Source organism: Triturus cristatus, chromosome 6 (genome assembly GCF_964204655.1).
Source record: "Triturus cristatus chromosome 6, aTriCri1.1, whole genome shotgun sequence".
NCBI lineage: Eukaryota > Metazoa > Chordata > Amphibia > Caudata > Salamandridae > Triturus > Triturus cristatus.
The window spans coordinates 986,803,470-986,821,171 of NC_140589.1; the positions used below are offsets into that span (position 1 = coordinate 986,803,470).

Genomic DNA, 17,702 nt, shown 5'->3' on the forward strand with positions numbered 1-17,702 from the left:
TGAATTTTGCAGCGAGAGTGATCCCAGCAGGCAGAGTGTTTTCAAGGAGACTGGCGGGGGCCACGGCAAAGGTGACCCTGAAGCACCACTTTGTAAGACTGACCGCGGGCTTGAAGGCTGACCTGGCCATGTGGGCGGAATTCCTCAGGGACTTTAACGGGACGGTGATTTGGAGGGCCCCATGGATAGCCAGTCAGGAGCTCTGCTTGTTTTCAGATGCATCTGGAAGGGAAGGTTTTGGTGTGATTCTGGGGGAAGAATGGTGCGCGATGCGATGGCCCAATGCATGGCGTAAGAAGAAGGTGACGCAGAATGTGGCAGTGTTGGAGCTCTTCCCAATTGTGGTAGCACTGCACCTCTGGCGGGCGGCACTGAGCAACAGGAAGGTTGTCTTCTGGTCAGACAACATGGCGGTGGTGCACGCCATCAACGGCCTGACTGCCTCGTGCCCGCTAGTCCTGAGCCTGCTGAGGGAGTTAGTCAGGGAGGGCCTGCGCAGCAACGTCGAGTGTAGGGCACGGCACATCGCGGGTGTACGGAATGTGGCAGCTGACGCTCTTTCTCGCTTTCAGTGGCTCCGGTTCCGGGAGGCCTGGCCGCGGGCAAGGGCGGAGATGACACCATTCCCGGACCACCTCTGGCGCTTGCTTCAGTGGGAGAAAGACTGAGGAAGATGGGGGAGAGGTCCCTGGCGCCGGCGACACGGCGGAAATACGACTCGCAGCTAGCGACTTTCAGAGCTGTAGGGGAGGCGCTGGGTGCCTCAGCCTTAGGGGCGGAAGATCAAGTGGAGGCCTTTGTGGTGTGGGCCAAGGAGACCGGCAGATCGCACTCCTGGATTAGCGGTCACTTGGCAGCGGTGCGCCACGATGCCAGGCTAGATGGTAGGGGCGACCCCGCGGGATCATCCAAGATCAGGGCGGCCCTGAAGGGTTGGGCCAGGGAGGAGGTTAGACAACCAGACACCAGGGCACCCATTGAATTCAGAGACCTCCAACTCCTCCTAGACGTGTTACCCCTGGTGACTTTCTCACCGTTTGAGGCCAGCTTGTTTTCTACGGCCTTCTGCCTGGCATTCTTTGGCGCTTTCAGGGTCAGCGAGCTAGTGGCAAAATCTAAGGAAGACCTGTCTGATTGCGCGCTGGGGATTGCGGATGTGACCCTCCACACAGCACTGGAGCTACGTATTCGCAGATCTAAAACAGACCAGGTGGGGAAGGGGAAGACGGTGGTGTTACAGACCCTAGGGGATAACAGGTACTGCCCGGTTCACTTGGTCAGGGAATACCTTGCTCTGCGTCCAGTATCTCCTGGTCCCTTTCTGGTTCATGCGGACGGATCCCCCCTTACCAAATTTCAGTTCGAGCGTCTACTGGGAGCTTCGCTGGCTAGAGCCGGTCTAGCGGGGTGCGGGCGCAGGTTCTCCTCGCACTCCTTTAGGATTGGTGCTGCTACTTCTGCGGCCAAAGCCGGCCTGGGCCCGGAAGGAGTAAAAGGGGTAGGCCGCTGGGAATCGGACTGTTTCAAGAAGTATGTCCGTCCGTAATGCTGTGGCGCAACCCGGAGCTTTGTTCCCGCTCTTGGTTTTTTGGTCCATTGTCATGAACGCATCGTTTTGTGTGTGTAATAAAGATACGATTACCTAAAAGCCGTTTCATCGCTTTATTGACAGGTCCCCGGGTCTGGTTGGTAGGCCATTCCTACATCACGAGGATGGAACGCTGGGCAGCACACAGGAACTGGTCGCAGAACTTTGCTACTACACAGCTTGTGTGGTTGGGTTCCCCGGGCATGAAATGGAGTGAAGCTCGCGGCACAATTGAGCAGCGCCTGGCAGTTGTAGGGGTCCAGCCCTCTGTTATCATCTTGCACTTAGGGGGTAATGACCTGGTTGCCAGGGGGAGGAGGGCTCTGCTACTGTCAATGCAAACCGACTTACAGGCCATTAGCCAAGCCGTGGGGTCATGCGAGGTCTGGTGGTCTGAAATCGTCCCCCGTCGGTTTTGGAGAGGGGCTAGGTCCCCGGCGGCGGTAGAGCGGTCCCGTAGGAGGCTTAATAGGTCCATGCAGAAATTCATGGAGCGCAGGGGCATGGGCTTCATTAGACATGCTTTGATCCAAGAGAAGGTTGAGGGGTATTATGAGGCTGACGGGGTGCACCTGTCCAGGGTAGGGATGGACATGTTCCTGCTTGACGTACAAGAGGCACTGGCTAGCAAGGGACATCAGTAACACTTGTTAGGAGAGGGGGGCTCTGGCAGCGACGGTAGCCTCCCCAGAGCTGTGGCGGAGTTACAGGGCGATCTGGATGCAGACGGGTACAGTAAGGGTACCCCTGCGACAGGCGGTACAGTAAGGGTACCCCTGTCCGGCACAGTAAGGGTGCCCGAGCCAATGTCCAGGAGCCGAAGGGGGTTCTGGGAAGACCGCGACGGCGCCCCGTTAGTCCTTCGGGCGGTTGGGGGGCCTGACCAACCGGGGGTGTGCCACAACACGCTCCGCCCCTGTCGGAAGGGGCGGGAGTAGGAGACAGATCACGTGACCCAGTGGATGATCTGTAAATAATTATGTGCCACACTGCCGGGCATCGACCCACCGTGTGTGCGGGCTCACCAGGCGGGCGGAGCAGCAAGGGGCTGCCTGCCCTGGATCGCCCGTAAGATAACCCAATTTTATTATCATACTGTGTTGTATGAAATAAACCTGCTGCAGTTCTTCACCCACAAATAAAGTGTCAGTGTAATGTTTGGGTGACGTTTGTGTATGCGTGTTGACTGAAGCGGATGACGGTGTGGTCACTATGCCGCTGCCCGCGTCCCAAGCAGTGGGACATCAGCAGGGCAGCATGTTAGTGGCCGCCCGTCGGAGCCTTCCCCCTTGCTGCCTCGCGCGCGAGGCTACGCCCACTAAGGTATGACCCCCTATAGTTGTGAGCTGGAGGCGGGCCATTGGGGGCGGGGGGCGCGGCTTGCCCCCCCTACTTAGGAGGCCCTCTCGCCCAGTTCCTCCTCTGTTTCCTGCGCGCCGCTCCAGCCTGGACACGCGATTTCCCACCCTTTCCACTTACCCCACGTGTCAGGCGCAGCGCGTCATTGGAATGTTTTAATGTTTTCTTTTGCGTTGCAGGCGGAGTTACAGGGCGATCTGGATGCAGACGGGTACAGTAAGGGTACCCCTGCGACAGGCGGTACAGTAAGGGTACCCCTGTCCGGCACAGTAAGGGTGCCCGAGCCAAGGTCCAGGAGCCGAAGGGGGTTCTGGGAAGACCGCGACGGCGCCCCGTTAGTCCTTCGGGCGGTTGGGGGGCCTGACCAACCGGGGGTGTGCCACAACACGCTCCGCCCCTGTCGGAAGGGGCGGGAGTAGGAGACAGATCACGTGACCCAGTGGATGATCTGTAAATAATTATGTGCCACACTGCCGGGCATCGACCCACCGTGTGTGCGGGCTCACCAGGCGGGCGGAGCAGCAAGGGGCTGCCTGCCCTGGATCGCCCGTAAGATAACCCAATTTTATTATCATACTGTGTTGTATGAAATAAACCTGCAGCAGTTCTTCACCCACAAATAAAGTGTCAGTGTAATCTTTGGGTGACGTCTGTGTATGCGTGTTGACTGAAGCGGATGACGGTGTGGTCACTATGCTGCTCTCCTTTCTTATTTCCCTTCGGAACAATGTGATTGTATATGTTCATTGAAGCCTGCCTCGCCCAGCCCATGGGCACTTAGTATAAGGTCAATGCAAGATCCTCAGGGCTGCCTCTACCAGGACACGCACACCTCCGAACACCCTCCCCTCCCCCACCCTCTCATGAAATTTAGGGGCCCTGCAACCCTGGATTCAAACGGGTTTCTTTTCAGCCTTGACAGACACAAAGGAATTCTGATACTCGACACTAAACAGCGAGCGATGTTTGAAACCAGACTCCGCTGAAGTGAACGGCCTCCGGGTTATTTATTTCCTCGAAACAGCAGAGCTGGTCTTATGTAAAATGTTCCTTCATCTGGCAGGGAGCCCGCGCTCCCGACAGTGTTTCATAAACCCTCACTTTTGGATGGGCGGGCCACAACCAAGGTTGCAGCCCCCTTTCCCTGATTATACAACCATCGGAGGAGGGAAGCTATAAATTCAGCACAGAGCAACCAACGAACAGGGGTCTTGTTGCTGCTTGTCCGGGGTTTGTGTGCTATTGACCTGTGACTGAAAACAAAATGTACTGCGTTCTGGGTGCCTTGCTTCTGGTTCTCAGCGCTACTTCTTCCTCTGGAACAAGATCTTCTGCAGATGCCGATCGGACAACTCCCCGCTTCTGCCGCTCTCGTGACTGCCCCAAGTACGAGTTAGTGAAGAAATACGACGTAAGGAGAGAGAGTCTTACTAAATGCTGATCTACGTGTTTACGATATTAAACGTGTTTTCGTTTGTTTGTCATAGCGTTCTCTGAGGAGATGAAGGTCTCACGCGTGGGAGTTGGGAGTTGAAAAATGTTTTTCTTTTGTGTGGTTTTTTTTTTTTACTTATCTGTTTATTTTTCAACTTTTTCTGTTTTTACTATTTCTGAAGTTAAAATACGTTCAGATGCATACGTTGTCAATGTTGAAGGTTGTACTTCACTTTCGGTTGAAACCAGGCCATGCTAAGGTGGATTGTTGTGAAAATACCTTGACTGCATTTCTCTGCAAAACATCCCTCTACGGCGGTGTTGTTTTTCAAGTTTATATTTGCAGAGTTTTACACTCGCAGAAACGCATGGTTTGCGCTTGGCTTCCAATTCACGTTAGTAACGATGATGTTTTTCTATTCCTTCGGTTGGGGTGTTTTGCAGTTGTTTAATTGTAATTGCATTTGGTTACTGCTTTGTACCCCTGGCCCCAGGCGAGGTACCGAAGCCCATTATCGAGCACGTAGTGTTCGATCAGAAGATCTGGATTTATGTGTGTAGCGTTTTGGGGTCGTGCAAGAGTGACGAAAACGATGGTCTTATCCTGTCTTATTTCATAGGGTTGAATTTGGAGGGAAGAAGAGACAGAGCTGGCATCCCCTGCCTTAGCCGGTTGCCTTGAGTTACTTTGCTGTTCCATAATATCTTGGTGGGACTCCTGAGGGAGAAGAGGGGAGATAAAGAGGCTGTGCATTATCTTAGTTGGACTGCTGAGGGAGAAGAGGGGGGATAAAGAGGCTGTGCAATATCTTGTAGGGGAGTTAAATAGGCTGTGGGATATCTTAGTTGGACTGCTGACGGAGAGAAGGCGAGATACAGAGGCTGTGTAATATCTCGGTGGGACTGCTGAGGGAGAGAAGGGGAGATACAGAGGCTGTGCAATATCTTGGTGGGACTGCTAAGGGAGAGGAGGGGAGATAGAGGCTGTGCAATATCTTGGTGGGATTGCTGAGGGAGAGGAGGGGAGATACAGAGGCTGTGCAATATCTTGGTGGGACTGCAGAGGGAGAGGAGGGGAGATAGAGGCTGTGCAATATCTTGGTGGGACTGCTGAGGGAGAGGAGGGGAGATACAGAGGCTGTGCAATATCTTGGTGGGACTGCTGAGGGAGAGGAGGGGAGATAGAGGCTGTGCAATATCTTGGTGGGATTGCTGAGGGAGAGGAGGGGAGATACAGAGGCTGTGCAATATCTTGGTGGGACTGCTGAGGGAGAGGAGGGGAGATAGAGGCTGTGCAATATCTTGGTGGGACTGCTGAGGGAGAGGAGGGGAGATACAGAGGCTGTGCAATATCTTGGTGGGACTGCTGAGGGAGAGGAGGGGAGATGGAGGCTGTGCAATATCTTGGTGGGACTGCTGAGGGAGAGGAGGGGAGATGCAGAGGCTGTGCAATATCTTGGTGGGACTGCTGAGGGAGAGGAGGGGAGATAGAGGCTGTGCAATATCTTGGTGGGATTGCTGAGGGAGAGGAGGGGAGATACAGAGGCTGTGCAATATCTTGGTGGGACTGCTGAGGGAGAGGAGGGGAGATACAGAGGCTGTGCAATATCTTGGTGGGACTGCTGAGGGAGAGGAGGGGAGATACAGAGGCTGTGCAATATCTTGGTGGGACTGCTGAGGGAGAGGGAGAGGAGGGGAGATACAGAGGCTGTGCAATATCTTGGTGGGACTGCTGAGGGAGAGGAGGGGAGATGGAGGCTGTGCAATATCTTGGTGGGACTGCTGAGGGAGAGGAGGGGAGATGCAGAGGCTGTGCAATATCTTGGTGGGACTGCTGAGGGAGAGGAGGGGAGATAGAGGCTGTGCAATATCTTGGTGGGATTGCTGAGGGAGAGGAGGGGAGATACAGAGGCTGTGCAATATCTTGGTGGGACTGCTGAGGGAGAGGAGGGGAGATAGAGGCTGTGCAATATCTTGGTGGGACTGCCGAGGGAGAGGAGGGGAGATACAGAGGCTGTGCAATATCTTGGTGGGACTGCTGAGGGAGAGGAGGGGAGATGGAGTCTGTGCAATATCTTGGTGGGACTGCTGAGGGAGAGGAGGGGAGATACAGAGGCTGTGCAATATCTTGGTGGGACTGCTGAGGGAGAGGAGGGGAGATACAGAGGCTGTGCAATATCTTGGTGGGACTGCTGAGGGAGAGGAGGGGAGATGGAGGCTGTGCAATATCTTGGTGGGACTGCTGAGGGAGAGGAGGGGAGATGGAGGCTGTGCAATATCTTGGTGGGACTGCTGAGGGAGAGGAGGGGAGATGGAGGCTGTGCAATATCTTGGTGGGACTGCTGAGGGAGAGGAGGGGAGATACAGAGGCTGTGCAATATCTTGGTGGGACTGCTGAGGGAGAGGAGGGGAGATACAGAGGCTGTGCAATATCTTGGTGGGACTGCTGAGGGAGATGAGGGGAGGTGCAGAGGCTGTGCAATATCTTGGTGGGACTGCTGAGGGAGAGGAGGGGAGATGGAGGCTGTGCAATATCTTGGTGGGACTGCTGAGGGAGAGATAAAGAGGCTGTGCAATATCTTGGTGGGACTGCTGAGGGAGAGGAGGGGAGATCAATACTCCAGGATTGTCTGTGTTGTCATTTGAGAGTGCGTTGCAGATTGCGCTGAGAAAAGTTAACGCTTTAAGTGTTCAATTGGCGACTGGTTGGAGATGACGACAGGGATGACTGACATGAACAGTGGTTCCGTTTTTCACGAAATAATGTGACCTGCGGAAGAAATTACCTTTCTCCAGCCAAGGAGCAGTGACAATATCGGATGCCCTTTAATAATTAATTGCTGTCTCAGATGTCGGTTCAACGATATTCAGTTCCTGCAAGTCAGGTGACGAGAGTTGACCAAAATAACATAGGCAAAGACAGGCCAAAAGTAAGTCCCGAACTCCGGGAGAGGTCAGTACTCAGCCGAGGTACGAACTATGTTGTCTTGATGCTGGAGAGATCTGAATTATAAACGTGGGGTGCTGGGTCTTTCCCATAGGGGGGGGGGCTGTGGGTGCCCTTGGGTGATGGGTGTTTAATGCTTCCCCAGAGCGTTTTCTAGAGCATGGGAGCATGAAGGGAATAAAGGGGAAAACAGAGAGAACTGGGAGCCATGATCAGTAAATATTGCTCTGGCCCCTGCTATGTTGCGGGCTCTACATCTGGGCCATTTGCCTTGCGTGGCCCACAGGGGGCTCTGACCGATGGGCCCAATTCCCACTTGTAGAAAACTGAGAAGGACCCTAGTTCCTCAGTCCCATGAACCATTTATAAATCACTCTAATTACTTTTGTTTAGCATCAGCCAACCAGTGGAGGATAGCCAAGACCGTGTGTCGTGTCCGGAAAATGGGAAACCAGCGCAAACAAAGTAGATTGGACACTGTGCAGAGATATCGTGTCATCAGAGGAAGAAATGTCACAAACCTATGCATGCACCCTTTACTTGAAAGGGAACTGGTCTATTTTCTAGTCAAAGTCGATGTGCAAACCTCCCTATATGTAGTAGTGTAAACCTGCTCATATGTAAACTAGACATCTTTTTTTGTCTGACACTGCAAATCCCCAGCAATGTTTGAGGTGATGCATGAGCTTTCATTTGAAAATAATCCATGCGTTTATGAACATTCCGTCATGCCTGCCATGCGAAAAAACATACAAGCGGAATGCAAAGAATACTTTAACAAACTATGCACACCTATGCTATCTTCATAGTTCTGCATCTCACAAAGGATGTGTGATACAACATAGAACATACACCGAGGGATAGGAGTACTGCTTCCCATCCAAAAGTTTGTGATCCTGAGCTGCCTTTTATTAGTGCTCTGAGGCAGCCTCTTGATTGAGAGCTTTACTAAAACAGCTAATAATTTAGATTTGATCACAAAGAAATATGAAAACTTTTTAAAGTATGTTTATCTATTCTAAAGTCACATATATCTTTCCCACTTATTAAGTGACAATTCAACTTTTAAAGTGACTGGATTTCAAACCAAGAGGGAGGCGCGCTTTAAAGAGGTATTTGGAATGAGTTAAGGCATTTTGTGTGTATTTGTTTCAAGTGATAACACTAAGGTTCTGATAAGTATCCAAGATGGCATTTATCGGCAGTAATAAACATGTATTAGACATAATGACGTACCTAACACCTTTTGAAGTTATTTCAAGGAAGCGGAGAGAGACTGGGACATATCAATGCAAGCCAGGGGCGATAGGGTTTCCTTTTGTCCTTGATGTGCCCCACCCCAGTTTGATCCACTTCAGCTCACAATGCAGAAGGATGCAAGGTATTACCTTCCTTTCAACCGCCAGCAAGTCAGAAATGACTTCACAAATAGCCTTTTGCCCCTAAGTGCACTACTGCTTACAGACTTTGAAAAGGGCTTCGATTCCCTAGATTGGAAATTTCTCTGGGCGTTGGGACGCATGGTTTTCGGGCCTAGATTTGTGTCCTCTATCAAGTCTTGTATACTAATTCCAGAGTTCAGGTGCATATCAATGGAGTCCTATTGCAGGCCTTCCTGATACAATGAAGTACTAGGCAAGAATGCCCAATGTCCCCCTTTCTGTTCGCCCTGGCCATGAATCATTTAGCTACGTGGGTTAGATGTGACACACAGGTGTAGGGGTTCCGATGGGGGAGGACATGGACGGTCTCATAACTTTCTACGCAGATGATGTCCTGCCTTTTATGGCTTGTCAGGAGAACACAGGGCCACAACTTCTCAAGATGCAGGAGCTATATGGGCAAGCTTTCGGCCTACGACTAAACTGGCCCAATTCCCTCCTGATGCGCCTAACTGGAGATGCAGATGCAACAAACTGGCAGACGCAGATACCGTTCTGCAAGAAAAGCTTCCAGTACTTGGGCATATATATTTCTGTGCTGCCTCTAATCATATGGAACCTGAATCTTGTCCCACTGGTTGTCAAAATGTGGAAGGCTCTTGAGAGATGGGCACTGCTCTCTCTCAATATCATGGGCAGTGTAGCACTTTTAAAAATTATGCCGCTGCCTCACATCCTGTATGTGTTGCAAAACGTTCCATGCGTGATCCCCATGTGGTGGTTTACGGAGGTGCAAGCCAAAATGCGGTCTTACCTATAGACTAACCAGGTACTGCATATTGCATATGGGTAGTGCATCCAATCCACCTTTGACGGGGCATGGCAGCTGAAGACAAATGGCTATACTACTGGGCCTTGCAACTTGTGGTGCTGAACAATTGGATATAAGGGGGCTGGCTTTGTGGATCCTGCTTTTCGTACTGAGTTGGCTTTCCTGGGGGGTATAGACATTATGAATATGCTCAATGGTGCACCAATTTCGCACTCTTTGCTGGAGCTTTCCAGGGAGGTCTTTCAGGTGTGGAGGCCGGTGGAGGTCGGTGTTCCACTAGATTGGGTCGGACACGGGGATTACCCTGCAAACCCCTCCAAATGGAGAGGTAGTTAGTAGGGACAGGAAGAATGGCTGGAGGGTTCAGTAGTTGGGAACTCATTGGCATCTCCAGGTTGATGAATGTATGGCTCGGCTACCACATGCGGTCCTTCCAGGAACTCCAGGCAGACTTTAATCTCCACCATTCCCAATTTTCTGAACTTTTCCAACTCCGTCATGCACTGAGGTGTGCAGTGGGCTGGGTAGTGGCCACGATCCTCGCATGCTCTGCCGCGTCTGTTCAGGAAGCAGTGGTGCTTGGGTGAGTTCCAGGGGCCACTCGGGTATCATGAAAGTGGCTTGAGAGGGTCGTGACGTGAGCAAGCTGGAAGAGGGTCCAAGCGTCAGCCCGTGCTGACATTTATGAGAGGGGAAGGTGGTGGGGCCCACTCCCATAACCCATGGCTGGTGCCTCAGGCAGCCAGAGAAATTGACACGGTGCTGCTGAGCGATACGGCCCGCGCAGGCATGGTGAGAAGCCTCGTCATTGGGGGCGTAGCTAACCGCCTAAGATGGCGGGCACACTTTAAGATCGCTCCGTGTCTTATCCCTCAATTATCCTGGCCATCATTTGTAAGCCCCATTCAATTTGTGCAGTCAGCGCCGTCTAATGTTCGGAGAAAGCCCTGGCGCCTCCAATACATGAGGCACGGCCTACCGAGGATCGGAGCACGTGACCTGGCCAGTGTGGCTGCAGCGATACTGGGGCAAGGATACAGGCACCATGAACGGTGTTGGCTACGAGGCGACTGCAGCCCGGATGGCCCGGAGCTACTGAGGGATACAGCCAGAGAGAGCAGCTTGTAAACAAGGAGTGAAGGATGGACCAATTGGCCTGTGGCGAGCTGGGATGGCGCTATGGGCAGAGTGAGCCCCTGGGAAAGACCAGGGGCTGTGGACATAGGCGCCATCAGCGGACTGGTGCAGAAACCCTGCGGCCTAACCAGCCCAGACCTGATGTAAGAGGCGGCCTTACTCAGCGACTTGCATAACTAGACCTGAGGCAGCGGCCGAGGACCTGCAAGGGGACCAGGCCTCCACCCACCTGAAGAGCCTGAGAGTTCAGAGAAGGACACCGTGAACACCAGACAGCCTGCAGGGTCTGAGAGCAGTTGCAGATGAGGTGAGCTGGGCGCAGGAGATCTGAAGCGGCAAGTGTGTCTACTGGGAGAGGGCCCGGAGTTCGATCGGGCCTAGGTCCCCCCCACCCAGCACCAGAGCGGCACTGCGGGGGGTGCTGTGGTGAAGCGGCTGGCCGGGGGCCTTGCATTACACTCTCAGGGGCGTGACCTGAAGCCGCATATTGCCAGGTAGTGCGAGGGTAGCGTCATGATGGTCGATTCTGGCCTAGGCCACCTCCCTTTTCTCCATATCTTCCTGCAACCTATACAGTGACAAAGTCTCCATACTGCAGATCACAGGTGCTCCTCTCGCAAACTGCAGTAGCGGTGCGTCCATTAGGGCGTTGGGGCGTAGCTCCCCCACCCGCAGCGTCGCCCAAGCAGCGTTGGCGTCTTTGAACTTCAGTAAACTGAATCAGTTACTTAAGTTCAAAGAAGCAGAGGGAGAACTGACAATCATGTCAGTCAGCATGACGTGGGAGGTCCGGCGTCATGTCGACTGACATGATTGTCAGACGGACCAGGCAGGGGCAACAGGCAGCAGCACAAGTGCGCATGATTGGGGAAGGTGAGCGAATTTTCGTTCCGTGCCCAGTCATGCGCACTAGTGTCTGCTCTGGCTGGCGCATGCCCATTAGGAGACCGAGGGTTGAGCAAAGGCTCAAACATCGGTCTCCTAATGGGCAGGCGGGCGAGCAGTAACCGTGCCCTAAGCCAATCCAGGATTGGCTGAGAGCCAGAGAGGGGTTGTACCGCTGTAGGCGCCAACGAACGGACCAGATGCGGCGCAGACGTGCTCAGGACCTCAGCAGGTAGGATAATGATTTTTAAAAATTTATGTTAACACTCCCCTCCGCCCCCACCCCCACTTGAGCAACACAAGTGGGGTAGGAGTCATGGATGCGGCTGCTGCAATTCTCCCCACGCCTAATCGGACCCCCAAGGGGTGGGTTGAGAGTGGTCTGCACGATCTTGCCTGGGCTACAGAGTGGGTGGCATCAACCCTGGGGATCTCTTCAACAGGCCACCAGGCATAGAACAAAGTGTGTATAGAACCGGATCGTCCCGGCCCTTTGGTGTCAAGGTATAGGATCTCAGGCCAGCTCTGAACTAATATTACTTTGAATATGAGGCTTGTAGGGCGGGGGAAAGCAAACGTTCCCATTTTGCTGTCAGTATGTGCCATTTTTAACTGTTAGTTTTCAAACCTTTGAAGAACTATTGTTTATTTTCAGACCTTTGAAGAACGTAATTATGAATCCAGCCGCTGGGTTTCTACCTTGGTTGAAGGAAAGTCCTATAGCCATGCGATCGTGGAAGGATTTTGGCGTCTTTTTCATTACATTGATGGCAAAAATACAGCAGGTAACAAACATTCTTACATATGTGGGGAAATAGGATGTATATGTCTAATGAGGCAGCGCTTAATTTGTAAAATATTAAGTGCCAGGGCTCTGACCAGGAGGCCACTGCAGCTTGCACCACCCATCACACTATCATGTGATTGACTGTTCTACGTATGGTGTTGAGAATTAGGTGCTGGTGCCGAGCACCGGAAACCAATTAAGTGCCGGTGCTGTGCACGGGAAAGCACCGGCTCAAATTAAGCACTGGCTAGTACCTGCCTCCCTAGCTATTCCCTTAGCTTTGGGGACCTGGAATAATCTGAACTGTCACATTTATATGCAAGAGAGATGGTTAGTAGTTGTTTTGGCAGGGATGACAAAGGCGATGGATGGTGCAAGCTGCAGTGGCCTCCCGGTCAGAGCCATAGCTCTTAATATTTTACAAATTAAGCACTGCATGTGGGGCACCCATGTTTATTTTCCATAGTGCGGGGTAGGGGACGCATCTGACTGACTCTGAACTTCATAGGAGTGTGAATAGTAGGTGAGGAGGCGGTGCAGACAGTACTAGAGAAACTGGGGAAGCTACTGTTTCTTGTGTACACCATGGAAGTCTTAATGACCATCCCATTTCGGTCTTGCCCTGTTACTATTTTAGCCAGAAGGTGGCAGTCAAAGAGGGCAATCAGGGGTAAGGCAGAGGAAGTAAAAAAATATGATTTTGCGGTGTTTAAATGCATTGTTTCACAGTTTAGTAAACAGGGTAGGTAAATTAATCTGCTGGCTAAGATATTTTTTTTCTTGTACATTTTCAAGGTATCAAAATTCCAATGACTGTCCCTGTCCTTTCACGTGTGAATCCTGTGGAGGTAAAAAATGTTTCAGACATTACAATGTCATTCTTTGTACCATTTGCCGTGGACGATCCACCTACACCAACCAACCCTGAAGTGTATCTTTCCTCAACCCCAGCGCAAACTGTTTATGTCAAGTAAGTGTAGATGATTTTGTTTTCTACTAATAGTCCATCTTGCCTTTGTATAAGCTCCGCTCTGAAGACTACAGCATTTGAAAGTTCAGTAAACAAATGTAAAAGGGGGGCTTTTTCTGGGAATTGGACGGAAGGCAGATTAAGGAAAAAACATTAAAAAATGGATGTTATGAATTTGGTGACAATGCAAGTGATTGGAGGTGAGCTCAAATTACTGGTAGAACATGCCAAAGTATATACCTTGGTTCAACAGTGGTGAGACCACTGTGTTACCAAACCATATTTTTGCCAGCGTTAGGAGGCTGACTGAAGAACAAGTGAAGATCAGTCTATAATACCACTTCTACAGGGAGCAGACTGGCAAGGTTTCATGAAATGGAAGAAGAAAGGGAATGGCAAGAACCCAGAGGTGATATCCGATATTAATATGTACTGTTTCTATAGCGTGCCAGAGACTGAGTTGCTTTTTGACGTTAATATATGCAGGATTTTGTCCTGCCCGTGTAGAATGCTTGTTATCAACCTCCGAAGTATGATCAGCGGTTGTATGACGTTACAACGCATGCCATTACCCTGCATGCCGTTACAATGCATACCTTTACCCCGACTTGCTGTCAAGGTGCGCTGGAAGTTGGAATAGTATGATTTATTATTCCAACTTCAGTGTGTGCAACAGTAGGGAAGGTGTTGGAGTTAAATCCAACACCTTCTACCCCTTGCAACAAGCCTTTCATGTACTAACGACATGCAGGGTAATGGCATGCATTGTAACAAATGCTTTGTAACGGTTGTTTCCCATGAACAACTGAGTTTACCACGCAACACATTGATCCATCCATGGGACATGCACTGCATAGATCTTCATTTACCTTCTGCAAAAGGGGGCCATGGGTCTTTTGTGGCATATGAAGATCACTTCCCTGACACTTCAGGAAGAACTTACTCTAGGATCGGTATGTGCATTACATTTAAAAAAAGCATGATGCCATTATGATGTGTACAAGTGTGTAGAGCGAGTGTGGTGGTGGTTTACTGTGCAAGATGGGGGGAAAAACCATGCAATATCTATGCAACTCATTTTAATAAAGGCTGATAACCCAGATCTAGATGATCTTACGGAAAAGGATTGGCCGGAGGCTTTAGCCTCTCCCAGAGGGGTGGCAATCAGAGCACGGTTTCGTTTAGTGCAGCTGAAATTCCTACACAGATCAAACTTATCCTGCAACTTCATGGTGAAGATGGGTAAAGTGTTCTAACCCAGATGTTAATGAAAACCACAGAAATAACAAAGAAAAAAAAATATTCCAGGCCTTGGTACCTTTTGTACCTTTCCAGCACGCATACCTTTTTATTTTCCCTCTGCCATAGCACTTTGAAAAAAGCGATTTTCTGCTCCGCGTGTCGGAGTAACGCCTGAGCAAGGCCTACCAGTGCAAGGGGTTCGCCCTTCTCTGCACAGAGTCCTCAGACCAATAGGAAGAAGTTGGCACAGAAACTGGAATAGAAAATACAAAGTTTAATAAACCTTATGAGGTGGAACTACATTCACACAGCACCCTTCGGTAATGCATGAAGCAGCACACCGAACAGAAGGAGCATGGTCCTTTTATACCCACACAGGGGCTCAAAAGAAGGCGGTACAAGTACAGAAGAAGGTTTTATGTACATATAAGGTCATATAGAAATGCACAGTCGACAAGTAGGAGGAGTTAACAGTTTGCCAATGCTAGTAAACACATCCTGACAGTTACATACTAACAGCTGCAAGGACAGCTGCAAACTCAACTGGGCATGTGCGAAGGTGGAAGATGCTAAATATAGTTCGTTTCTAGACCGATTACAAGAGCAGTCAACACTGAGGGAGGACTGAAAACATGGTGAGCATGTGGCAGCACATGGCAAACAAAATGGCTGCCAGAAATACAAAATGGATTTCACAAAATGGACAAGATAGCCTCTAAATACAAGATGACTTCCGCTAATGCTAACCCAATCGCTGCCAATTTACAGCACGCGCATTCTCCACATTTTGACTGTGCTTTTGTAGGGAAAAGAAAAGAAAGAAGTTTAGACTTTTTTTATGAGTCTTGATTTGTGTTCACTTTTCCCTGCAAATCGCAATAATTTGGTGGCGGAGATGAAGGTTTTTATATTTCTAGTAGTTCATCAAGCTAACATTTAAATATGATACCTCAAATGCTATACAGTAGCAAAGTTCCCTAGTGTGCAGTAATTAGTCTGGACATCGCTTTATAAACAAATAGCTTTTTTTTTGTTGAAAATTGTTTTTATTCGTCAACAAACACATATATTGCCGGCCCCTGTAACCCAGAGGTATCGGCCCCAGCAACACACTGATCATGACATTGACAGTTTTATCATAATAGGATACTTGAAATGCATTTCAGATGAAAGCCAACTTCCCCAACTCCCCTCCCCCAGCCTCCCAACTCCCTCCCCCCGACTGCACCATATTGTACCCAACCAACGACCGCATGTATTGAGCATAAGCCGGACCAATCCATTCCCAATCCCTGTGTGTACCCCCCCCCCCCTTCCGGGGGAAACTAGATGTGCCCCTCCTCCCGCTCCTCTGGAACTGGCACCAGGGGGAGACCCCTATAGTCTGCCCACCTCTTCCATATCTTGTAGTGTTTACGGGGGCACCCCCTAGCTGCAAAGATAGGGAGCTCCAGGCCCATATTGAAGTCCAAGCCCCTCTTCCACACATTCAGCGAGGGGGCAGTCGGCGCTTTCCATGCCCTGGCGATATCCCTCTTGGCCAGTGTGAGACCCAGCAACAATAGATGCCGCTTGTATATGTTACCACCAATATCCTCCATGATGTGCAGGAGTGTCAGCTTGGGGTCCGCGGGAAGATCCCAACCCAACACCTCGGATAGACAAGCTAACACCCCTCTCCAAAACTGAGACAATGACCCACAAAGCCACACGGTGTGAAAGAAGGAACCCTCCTCCCGACTACAGCGGAGACACTCCGGAGAGGTGATCAATCTCGCCCGCCACAGCCTCTGCCGGGTAAAGTAAGCCCTATGCAGATACTTATTTTGTATAAGACGGGAGTCGGATAGCTATGGCTGCTCCCCGTGGCGAGGCCAGTGCATCTGTCCAATCCGTCTCATCGAAGGGCCCAACATCGTCCTCCCATTTCCCTTTGAGCTGCTGGAGCGACTGGGCGCTGTGGATAACAAGCGATCGATATATCTTGGAGATTTTCTTGTCATGTAAGTCTCCCATAAAAATCTTCGCTTCCACTGGGCTGAAGTCAGCTATGGAGTCTAACCCCAGCAGGCTGGGGGAGAGTGCGTGGCGAAATTGTAGATATCTATAGAACTGCATCCGGGGCATGCTGAACTCCTGTTGAAGGTCCTGGAAGGACTTCAGAACACACCCACGCACCACATCACCTATGGTGGAGATTCCAATCCGATCCCACCCCTCAAACCCTGACAGGGCTGCCAACTGCGGTAGTCGCCCATTGTGCCACAGTGGAGTCTCCCGCGTGAGCACGCCCCACCACCCAATGCGCGTCAGTGCCTGACGCCACAGTTGGAAAACCACTTGCGTCACCGGTGGCAACCGCGCCCGATGGACAGCGGAATAGAGCAAGGTGTGAAGTGTGTGTGGGGCCATGAGCCGCTGCTCCACCGCATACGCCGGGTCCCCCCCCTCCCATATCACCACTCGTTCAGCACCAGCAGGTGGGAGGCATGATAATATGAGAGCAGATCCGACGTTGCCAGACCCCCAGTATATGTTGAAAGGAAGCACGTCCGCAGGGCTACTCGCACCACCCCGCTTTCCCACAAATCTGACCCAGTCAAGTTCACCCGACGAAACCACTCCGGCAGGATCATATAGGGGTGATTCTGCAGCTGATACAGAAGGCGGGGAAGAGCCACCATCTTAAAAATTGCAGACCGGCCAAAGATAGTGAGTGGTATGCGAGTCCACAATTTGATGTCCCGACAAACCTGTTACCACACGGGCACCACATTTCGCCCCCAAGAGATCGCCGGGGTAGGTGATAAAAATACCCCCAGATACTAAAGCCCCCCTCCGCGATCCGCACCTAGGACGCCCACTCTTGCACCGGAGTCGGACTCCCAAGTACCCACAGCGTGGACTTCCGGGGATTCATAAAGAGACCCGACGTCTCACCGAATATTTGCATGATCCGGAGCAGCCGGGGCCCCGTACGATCAAGGTTCGTCAAAAAAGAGGACATCATCCGCGTAAAGGGCTATTCGATCGGCCAGGCCAGTTTCCCACTCGAATTCGGAGATCAGCGCGTCCATTCGCACCCATACCGCCAACGGCTCCATGGCCAGGGCAAACAGGTACGGGGACAGGGGACACC

The 17,702-nt window shown here is 51.2% G+C and overlaps 1 protein-coding gene across 1 annotated transcript in view; it reads left to right on the forward strand.

The window, feature by feature from the left end:
- The first annotated feature begins 4,090 nt into the window (after positions 1–4,090).
- The window catches only part of LOC146820900 (heme-binding protein 2-like), a 31,618-nt gene continuing 18,006 nt past the window's right edge, over positions 4,091–17,702 (forward strand). The window contains exons 1-3 of the mRNA XM_085611773.1: positions 4,091–4,358; positions 12,220–12,349; positions 13,147–13,321. Of these exons, the coding sequence (XP_085467899.1) occupies positions 4,212–4,358; positions 12,220–12,349; positions 13,147–13,321 (452 nt within the window). The 5' untranslated portion in view covers positions 4,091–4,211. The remainder of the gene's footprint in view (positions 4,359–12,219; positions 12,350–13,146; positions 13,322–17,702) is intronic.